Here is an 11051-nt window from a genome sequence, read left to right as displayed (position 1 = left end):
CCTTTGAGAATTGGCGGGAGTTTCGCCATACGTAACTAACATGGTAAGCTGGGCACGTTTTTACACACAAACTCCAACCCAACAAACGTTGTCATTAAAATAAATATATAACAATTTCGTTACACGCAATACATATTTAACACTATAAGTTACACTTATTTTTAAATACAAATTTAACCTAAACGACGTTCATATTAAAAATAAATACATAACAATAAATTCGTTATAGATTTAATATTAAAATATTTTCCTATAAATGATTAACATGACTTTTCATTATTATGTTAACTTGCATTAGTTAGTTGTCGACGTATAATAGTTTAAAATAAATATTTCTGAAGACTTTGGGCAAGTTACTTTTGCGCGAAATTTAACAAAGAAACAAACAAAAATCAGTACATCGTATCGTCCATTAACTTGCTATCGTTTGCTTGCAACTTTCTTAGTAGAGTAGTATATAGCCCGTCAAAAATGACGGGGCAAGTACTACCACTTCCACCCCATAGTATATCCTAACCTCACATTTCATAGCTAACTGAAATAAATATATTTTGCAAAATCAAACTTGACCAACAAAAAGGTAGAAAAATGCAGTCGAGACAGTGAAACGTCGGTAAGTTTCTTTGTGAGCCAATCAAAATTAAAATCATTCATGAAATGAATTCGTAGCATATTCATAGAATCTATACTATTATTCTGCTTGTTTGTATGTACGACCGTTACGCTTTCTGACTGAGAACCTGGTGTATAAGGAAGGATAGTTAGAATGTTTCCCCCAAGAAAAACCGCTCATGGGTATTATTCACTCGATGACAAACAGTCTGCCTGCGGCAGAGAGCTGCAAAGCTCAGTGATCAAGTCGCTACAATTGCTGTGTGAAACAAAAGGGGAATGTAAATATACTTTACTAACCATTTTGTACAACGGAATATTAAAAACTTATCAAAGTTTTTTTAAAAAAAGGTTTGACGTTAGGTTGTAGAATAACACAATTTTATTTATCGATAGTATTAAGTGCAGTAAAGTTTAGTCCTAGCTAAAGTAAAAACAAAAAAACTTACACAGGTTACAGTGTTAATTTATCTCTTTATCGAACTTAGGCCTAACATAAGTTAAAGTTTTATGAAGTACGGCCTATATACAAGTGGATTCACACATTGTCTACGATTACAATTCGTTTGTATTGTGTTAGAAATGTTATATTTAAAGAAGTACTGTTACGATAAAGATACTAATTTGGTCGAAAATGTTTTACGGGTCTCTGTTAGTAATCAATTATTCGTAAAAATCAGATTAACAACTTCTAATATATAGAAAAGCCAGTGCATTTTGTGAACGTTGCGTTCCAACAATGGCTTTTATGTTATGTTACTTAGCAACAAAAATATAACCTAATTTTGTTGTTAGTCTGTCTACGGAAGTAAAACCCTCCCATAGCCGTATACCTGAACATTATGGAGTCCCTAAAAACCATAAATACAACTTATCTTTAAGACCCATAATGTCAGCGTATGATTCTGCAACAGAAACCGTACACTGGTTACTTGATCAACTGTTTTAACCATGTCTAAAGTATGTTCCGTCACACTTAACCAATACTAAAGACCTATTAGAAAAGATACACTCTTCTACACAAACAATATGCGCTGACTCCATTATATTTTACTTAGACGTAATCGCATTGTACTCATCCATACCCATAGAAGAAGGCATTATCTTCACATCTTCAACACATTTTTCAGTGAACATCACATTAGACACCATCCGCACAATGCTCAATTTTGTTATATACAACAATTATTTAAAATATGGTGACAATTTGTGCAAAAAAAGAAAGGAATAGCAATGGGTAACAGAGCAGCAGTCACATTTGCTATAATATTCATGCACACACTAGAAATCAAAGCCCTTGACATATATAAACTAAAAGAAAAAAAAAGACAATACCAGAAGTGTGGTACAGATATACCGATGACATGTTTGGTATTTGGAATCATGGAAAAAAATCACTACAGCAGTTTACTAATTCCGAAACAACTTCCACCAAGCAGTTAAGTTCACACTAAAACTACCCAACGCAGAAGGAAATTTAACGTTCTTAGCGTTACCCTAAAAATCCAAGACAGACAAATACAGAACTCCATGCATAACAAAGAATGCAAGAAACCGATATTTTTCCATTACAAATCATACCACCCAGAACAAGTCAAAAGGTGAACCATAATAGGAGAATTAAAGAGAATAAATCGAAACTGCTCCACGTCGAATGTCATTCAAACAGTACAAAATAACTTTAAAACACTACTATTACGAAACGGATATACCGAATATTACATCGACAATGTTTTCAAAACACAAAAAACAAAAACATTACAACAACAAAAGACCCCCCCCAAAAAAAAACATGCACGAAAACGCCCACAATGAACATTCCTTTCATAAACAACACAATCACAAACAAGATTCTTAAAGCCATTAAACAGTCCCAACTGACAATCAATATAACATAAAAACAGGTAAAATACTGAAAGAACTATTAGTTTACTCTTCATTCTCACAAACAACAAGTGTCAAAAACAATGTTAGGCTAGAGAAAACGGAGCAGGACGAATATGCCACATCAAAAAACGTGGTCTACCAAATCATTTGTAATACATGTGGAGACGCATATAAAGGATAAACCGGAGGACTTTTACATACACGCATCTCGGAACACATCACTCCGTTATATACGTATGACCAGCACGAAACCCCAAACACAGAAAACCAAAACCCATTTAATGTTTCTATCGTACAAAACACCAAAGATTTTAAAGAGAGAAAATATATGGAAGCTACACTCATTAACGAAAAAAATCCAAAAACGAACAGAGACAATGAGTGGTACATGTAACTATACCGCCATGATTCCATTCGAAAAATCACACATCATATCAGTACACTTGATACTATTACTTTCAGCTTAACACTTGCGTACTGGAGGTTCGTTTTTAACACTGCTTGTAAACTTTGTATCCTTTCCACTTATTGTTTCTTAGCAGCTTCTATTTTCCATGTTTTTTTTTAAAGCTAATCATAAAACATATTGTAATTTTCTTTATTTTTATATCTCATATATGACAAAAACCTTGTCGAAACGTTGTACATTTGCTGTTGTGTTAAACTTATATTAAAGTTTTTCTTCATTACCCATTCAAGCCGTCTCAAAGTGGGTTCCTCGTCATCGAATATGTTAATATAGCTGTATAGTTAGTATTATAACTATACTGTAATATTAGAACAGTAATGAAACAATAATAATCTATACATTGTTAGACGCAAGTTACGGCAGACTCGAGAAATGGAACATTACAAGCAGTTTTATAATTTAACTTATAATATCAAACAGTTTTGTATATTAAACCCTGATAAAGCCGCAAAAGCAAAACGTTGTTTAAAAATAAATAATTTTGTATATATCTGGAGTATAAAGGTCGTTTTTTTCTGAACTTTTTATCAAAACCGAAAGTATAAAATGAAATGTATAAACAACAAGTGGAAAAATATTTGTTGATTTTTTAATTTAGATTATCCGTTGATCAAATATGTTATTATCATTATTAAAAACGTTGGTAAGATAGCTTAATTCAGAAACGATTTTTGAGTTTAAAATTCAATCGATATTTTTACTTTCATGGTAAATTTTATGCGCTTGGTTCTAGGCTAGGTGATCCAACACTACGTCTTTACTTTAGGCTTATTATACCAACACTGGCCCGGCATGGCCAGGTGGTTAGGGCACCTGATTCGCAATCTGCGGGTCGCGGATTCGAATCCCCGTCACACCGAAACATGCTCACCCGGTGTCTAGACTAGGACGCCAGTCCTACTCTCGGATACTCACCTCCAAATCTTTTGGAGGTGTGAGAAACACCATACGAAACTACTACACCAGCACTCACTACATTTATATGGTTAGACGGCCTCCTTGCAACCCCCGTCACTAAAAACATAATGGGCAGACTGTAAACGCACTGTTCTAACTGGATATTTGCATTTTGGCTTTTATGACTCCTCCTATTTCTAGAAATCAAGCGTGATGTGGCACACACTGGCTTGTGTATAGGTTAGATGTCCCAACTCGTTGGACAATGGTTAACTTTCTGAATTCATGGGTAACATATTCTGGCATATGAGTTTATTATTTATGAATGTCTTTACACATATTGTGTATTATCCACGAGATTAATTCGCAGTGTAAAGGAATTTATAACGAGCATTTTATGATTATTTGTAGGAAAGCATTTTAATTGTTTTAAAAACAAACTTCGTGTTTTTGTTTGTTTGTTTTTTAGTTTTCTCTTCTCCTTGTGACACTGATTCTTAGGAGAAAATTATTACCGAATCCCCTATGGGTGACTTGTTTCTGTTTCGATAATCTTCAGGTAACATAATAGTTGTTCAAAATACTTTGATGTCATATATAAATTCATGTATAAAGTTTTGGGGAACTAGATTTTGGTATTGTATACTACTTGTATTACATAAGTACAAATTTACAATGAACATTTATTTACATTATTGAACATTATAGAATGTGATGGAAGAAATAGTAAGGTATGTTAACATAGTTGTGTTTTTTGTAGGATGAAGAATGTTTGGCAATAAGTTGTTTGTTGAAAGCAATGTGAGTTGTTTGAGGAACTTGAAGTTCCACTGTTAAGCGTCAGGGTCATTCCAGACAGGGTCACGTGACAGCAGATGCTGTTAGTGGTGAAAACTATGTATGGCAACGATCCAGTTCATCTCAAGTAAATGATTTTTTGTAGGGAAACGAACGTCGTGAATTATTCCTGGTTATTCCATCTTGTACCAGAAGATCGACTTCTAGGAACCTAGTTACAGAAGAAAAAATCGTGCTTACTAAATTCAATGCTGGATTGATCTCCTGGTTGCCTTTAATGTGTTGACAGGCTTATTTGGTCACTGTATCGTGTTCATTATTTATTCATGAATAAAGTATTAATTATTCCTACTTACGTTTAGAGACGAAATTTTAATGTAATTAGTCTTAACATTATTTGTTCGATAGGAATAAGATCGGAACAACTGGTGTAATATTTTAGTGCATACTATCACATTGTGTAAGAATAATCTTTGTTACATACATTTTCTAGTGGATAAAAGTTAAATGAGAATTTGTAAGTAAACAAATTATTGAAGTAATATAGTTATTTATAGAAACTTAAATATTTGTAGCTTATCATGATTTATTTTTGCTTTTGGAAATGTAAACTTTATAGCATTATTTTCATTCTTTTAGGGGTTGAATTAACCATTTTGAATTTAATATTCATACGTTAAAAATTATAATTCTCTAACAACGTAAAAATAGCGTAAATTTAATATTTCATTGTCATAAACCAGAGTCTGGAGAAGGACGGGAAGTCCTAGCAGAAGGTCATCATGAGTTCCCATTTTCGTTCCAGCTTCCATCTGGGTAAGTACTTGTAATATATGGTAATGTTTTATTACTAACTTGTATGTCATTTAAATATGCAGTAGTATTTATTATCATAGCCAGACAAGTGATAAAAAATTAGTTTTATTTAATATGTTAGATAATATTTTTATGTAAGCTTTTTTTAATGTAAAAGGATGGCCCAAAATTATTTTTCCTGTTTTTAACAACTAGATAACGAAATAAATACAACCATTCAGTTTTCAACATCTTGTAGCCCAACTCAAACAGTTTTTATTGACATGTCAGTAGTCTTCTTTGTGTGCACCATTAGTGGCTCTCAACAGGTCTAATGATATTCAGTTTTATTCCACATTCGCTGCAACTTTTCTACAGTTATAGTAGTGATGGCATCCGTTATTCTGGTCTTTAGCTCTGTGATGTTTGCTATTGGTGTGCAATTCACGATGCCCTCAGCATACCTCCAAAGAAAGAAGTCTAGTGGAGTGATGTCTGGCAAACGTGGAGGCTACAGAATTGGCTCACCCCAATCAGTCCATCTCATTGAGCCTTTTCTTGCACAGTTGGCATTTTGCGGGGTAACACTACTCACTGAAGTGAAAAACAAACAAACATGACAACGGTTTGAGTTGGGCTACAAGACGTTAAACTGCCTGGTTATATTTCTTTAGTTATAATTGAACGTTTCCAGCACTGTACTTGAGAAAAGTATTTCCAACATTGCATCGCTGTTATTCAACATAGAAATCTAAAATGACTTTTACAGTATAAGCTACAAACGAGACAAGAAGCAATTCTTCTCTCATTTTTACTTTTATTGTGTAATTCCAATTTTTCTAAATAGTGAACTGATTGTTAACTTTGCAATTATTGCTACGTCATTCTGTCGGGTACTTCTATATTATAATCAGTAAAATATTTGTTGACACTGTCTAAAACATTTGTAATAAAAATACGAAAACATTGAATTTAAAACGTCATTAATGAAATAAATGAAGAAATATGTTTTTAAAGCAATTCGGTCTATTTTAAGTGTTTCATAATTTAAAAAAAATTAAATTGGGATTTTTAAACACGTATTTTTGTCAAAAAAAGATCAGATTTACATAATTCTATTGTTTTAAAGTACTGGTGTTTTCAAAGAGAGGGCCCTAGTTGTGAATGTGTAATTCGTAGACACAACCAATCGATTTACTTTTCGCCGCGTAGGGTTCCCACTCGTAAGTAAAGTTGAACATTATTTCCAATTTACAACTTTGTGTCTTGAAATGCATTGTACTGTCTTTTGAAATAAAATTTATCTATTTTGTATGTATATGTAAGAAATTTAAAACTTGTATAGTAAATGTAAACATAATGAACTTGAAATGTACGATCTTATCTATTTTCAGAATTAAAATCTTGGATTTTCATAAATATTATCCTAATACAAATTGTGTAATAGTGACTACTAGTCTAACAATTTCATTCAAAAAAACAAAGAAAGAATTACAACTGCGTTACATCAGTACTAGTGAAATTTGTAACGAAGATGATTCCTTAGAATGAGAATAAATTCCAAAAAAGTTCTTTGATGCAGCCCCCGGTGGTTCAGTGGTAAGTCTAAGTAGTTATCACACTAAAAATCGGATTTAGATACCCGCTTTTAGCACAGCACAGATAGCCCATTGAGCAGCTGTATTAATAATAATAATTATTATTAATAATTTGGACTGGTGATTGACAAATATCACAGTGAAGTGTGAAAGTCACTTAGTAACACAGACAACCCAATATAAATAGCTGTCACTGATTTTGCCATCACTTTCATTCTGTTTACACCAAATTTGGTCTTGATATTCTACGCATTTCTTATACCAATAAATTTAACACTTTTTAACTGTGTACTCAGACTCTGCGTAATAGGTGAAACGTGGCCCAAAAGAAAAAAAATCCAAGTAAAATTAAAACAAAGAAATTGACGTGGATGGAATTTTCGGAAAACGGCTCAACTAACCTCATCTATTCCTATTTGCTCTTATACCACCTTTAGTAGCAGCCTGATGATGACTCCAGTGAAAAATGACAACAATGCACAGTGGTAAGCATCCAAATAACTTAAAAAATTATCAGAAAATTAATGTGAAGCCTAATCTATAATTCGATTTTCTTTTTTTTTCACTGTATTATGCCGGTTTCGGGGAGTTTCATCTTCACCAGTAATCCTGGAAAAAAAGCAAATCGAATAAATACGACTAGACTTCATAACGTGATGTAGTGGTTTAACAATAAATTATTCAAATATCGCAACAATATATCGTTTATCCTCTGACCTAAAGTAAGCTAATCGAGTATAAATGAAAGGTAGACATAAACACATCAGAAAATAATGCAGTGAATCATCAGTTATGTATGATATTTTCAACCGTAATAGCTAAAGTATTCGTAAGAAAAGAGAATTCGAGTTACGTATTTATGAAGAAGTGCTCATTCATTCCCTTGTTTTCAGAAGTATGTAAAGAACAGTTTGTTTTTACCTTTGTAATGTAACACTTTATACTCGTTATTAAAATAGTTTTATCATTAATTTATATAGCACAAGTGACATTGAACAACTTCCTTCAGTTGGTGTTCATGACGAGAGGCTAGAAAATCTAACAGGAAGAAGAAAAGTTGACATGAGACTAATGGAAATTCATCGACTTTCTGCTCATACACTTCAATGTATTCGAGGGGGACGTACTTTGTTCATAAATGAACAGCGTTTCGGGCTCGAAAGTAATTTCCACTTTCGCTGCAGAAAATGTGAAACAAAAGTCGTTGTTCAATCAGATCCAGCTCGTACACAAGGTGAAGGCAACATAAAATTTTCGTCAGTTTGGGGATTCATGGAACAGGAAGTGGCCCTGCACAACAAGACGAGATCCTTTTAGTTTTAGGAATACCGTCTATTAGTGCACAAACATTCCAAAAATACGAAGAAAGAGTGTGACAAGTACGTGTGTATAGTTTTGTGATTTATTTATTTCAACAATTTCCACAATACCAGTTTCTTGTTTTTGACATAATATAAAGATGTTGTTTTAAATTTAAACAGTACTTGGCGTTAGTATCTATAAATGAAAGTTATCAGTATTAATTTTGTAGGCTTTTGTATGTAAACTAGACAAGTTTCAGAACAGTGAAATGCTTATTTAGTATTTATACATTATAAACTATGACTATAGTGGGCAGTTTTACTTGAATGTTGCAAATGTATAACCGTTTCATACACGTTTTTATTTATAAGAAACGATAACTTTCCCTATTATATGTCGGTTTTTATTTATAAGAAACGATAACTTTCCCTATTATATGTCGGTTTTTATTTATAAGAAACGATAACTTTCCCTATTACATGTCGTTTTTTATTTTAAAGAAAATGCTAATGATCATTATGAAATAAAAGTAAAAAAGAAAAGGTACCTTTTGTACTCGTAATACAAATACAGTAAAATGCCTATAAACAATGAACATAAACTATCATAAAACTATATATATATATTTGCTGAAATCTTGTTACAACTTTGAAATCGATTTTTTCAGACATGGGAAGAATGTAAAGAGACACAAATGGAAGAAGCTGGAAAAGAAGAATTTCGATTAGCTTAAGAGACAGGGAATGTGGATCCGGATGGAGATCCATGGATAAATGTTATTACTGATGCTGATCAAGAACCTACGGTCATCGTTATACTTCTAATACTGGAGTCGCAGTAATAATTAGTCATGGTACAAGAAAGATACTGTTTTTTGAGCGTTCGAAACAAATACCGTTGCATGTGTGCCACAGATAAGAAAAGGGAAACAGAAACTGAGCACAAATGCTACCGAAACTGTAACGAATCATCTCCTGCTACGGAACCTGTAAGGTATAAGGTACTAATTGGCGATGGTGATTCGAGTGTTTATAAAAGTTTTGGAAAAGTACCTTATGGCTGATCAATCGAATGTGCCAACCATATGGTCAGAATCTACACTAAGGTATTGCAAAACATTGCTAGCAAAAGCACAGAAAATGCAAATTACCTAACAAAGTCAAGAATACATCGCCTCGAAAAAAGTGTAAGAGGCAGAATTTGATACAATAAAAATTCCAGTTGTGTAAAAAATCTCATAGATGATCTAAAGAATGGTCCATATGTTTTTGGAAGCCACGAAAAATGCAAGCCTTATTTTTGTTCATCTGTCAGCAACAACAACGAAACAAACAATGCCTCATTCCCTACTCATAATAATTATAACTGCTATAGACATGCTTGTACTAAAGTCCGACGGACTAATTTCAAATGACACTAGCAACCTTGCCGAATCATATGTACACATTGTTACGGAATTCATCGGCAGAAAACAAATCGGTAGGTATCGCAGAGGTGCATGTCATTGGCGTTGTCAAGGTGCTGGTTTATCATACGAACTTGGACCCATATGACACACTTTAGTCTGGAAATCTTCTTTCAGTAAAAGTCTATCTGCTATATTCAAAAAATACGCAACGAAAACGAGATACATCGATGTCGGTCATGATGCTCGAGGCAAAAGGTCAAGGAGAGAAAAACGTCGTGAAGCTATAAGCAAACAACTTTGACTATGGACCAAATAGTCAGCAACCTGATTTAACAGAAAATGAATATGGAAGAAAAAAAACTGAATTTCTAATGGAATTGCAGGTATCAAAGGATATTAGGGATAACACTGAGAGCGAAACAAGGAGACCGAACAGAAACCCAAAATAGAAAGAGGAGAGAAGTAAATGATTGAAAGCTTCACACTTTGGCGACGTATGCAAGATGAGAGAGAGAAAATCATGTGTTTGTCTCGTAAAACGTATTTTGTACAACTTTGACCTAAATACACCAGCTGTTGAAAATGGAAGACAAAATGAACAAAATGCAATTCTTGCGTATACCACTGCTACAGGTATAACTGTATTTGTAGATGTTCAAAACGAATTCTTTGGGGCATCGCCAGATGGACTGATCGGAGGTAATGGAATATTAGAAGTAAAGTGTCCAAAAACTGCCAAGTATATTTCAGTAATTGAAGCTTCTAAAAAGATAAAATTTCTTCTCTACTGTGGAAAATGATACTGAAATAAAATCGTAGTTATGTCCATCAAATTGATAGGCAGCAGCAAATTACAGTTAGAGATTTTTGTGACTTTGTTCTGTTGACATTCAGAGAATAAAGAAAAAAAAATAATTTTTGGAAATCAAAAATGTTTCCCAAGTTGTATCGTTTTTATGCTACCAGAGATGATTGATCCCAAAATGGTCAGAAACATGGCTATCAAGGAGGCATCTTACGTTGTTGAGGCCAAAAGAAAAAGTGAGGAAACCTTAAGATGTAATATAAAATGAAAATTACTTTAGATGAAATAAGTGGTTTGTTTTATTCACCACATCTACAACTTAAAAATAAACCACCTAACCCTGATCTCTGTAGTAAATAATATATCTCCCTAGAGAGTATATATATATATATATATATACCATCCTTAATAATAAAAAACTAATCAAATGTTGTAGCGTATAAGATACTAAAATTGCTAATTACTTTCTACTGTTATAAG

The 11051-nt window shown here is 33.0% G+C and overlaps 1 protein-coding gene across 1 annotated transcript in view; it reads left to right on the top strand.

Annotated features, from left to right (window-relative positions):
- LOC106468022 (arrestin domain-containing protein 3-like) overlaps positions 1 to 11051 on the top strand; it is a 60412-nt gene that overhangs the window by 36024 nt on the left and 13337 nt on the right. The window contains exons 2-6 of the mRNA XM_022396327.1: positions 5407 to 5479; positions 7494 to 7541; positions 8037 to 8372; positions 9580 to 9644; positions 10340 to 10505. Of these exons, the coding sequence (XP_022252035.1) occupies positions 5407 to 5479; positions 7494 to 7541; positions 8037 to 8372; positions 9580 to 9644; positions 10340 to 10505 (688 nt within the window). The remainder of the gene's footprint in view (positions 1 to 5406; positions 5480 to 7493; positions 7542 to 8036; positions 8373 to 9579; positions 9645 to 10339; positions 10506 to 11051) is intronic.

The sequence above is a fragment of the Limulus polyphemus genome, unplaced genomic scaffold (genome assembly GCF_000517525.1).
Source record: "Limulus polyphemus unplaced genomic scaffold, Limulus_polyphemus-2.1.2 Scaffold2837, whole genome shotgun sequence".
Taxonomy (NCBI): Eukaryota; Metazoa; Arthropoda; class Merostomata; order Xiphosura; family Limulidae; genus Limulus; species Limulus polyphemus.
Note: the sequence above shows the minus strand (reverse complement) of the source record. Positions and strands in the feature narration are given on the sequence as shown.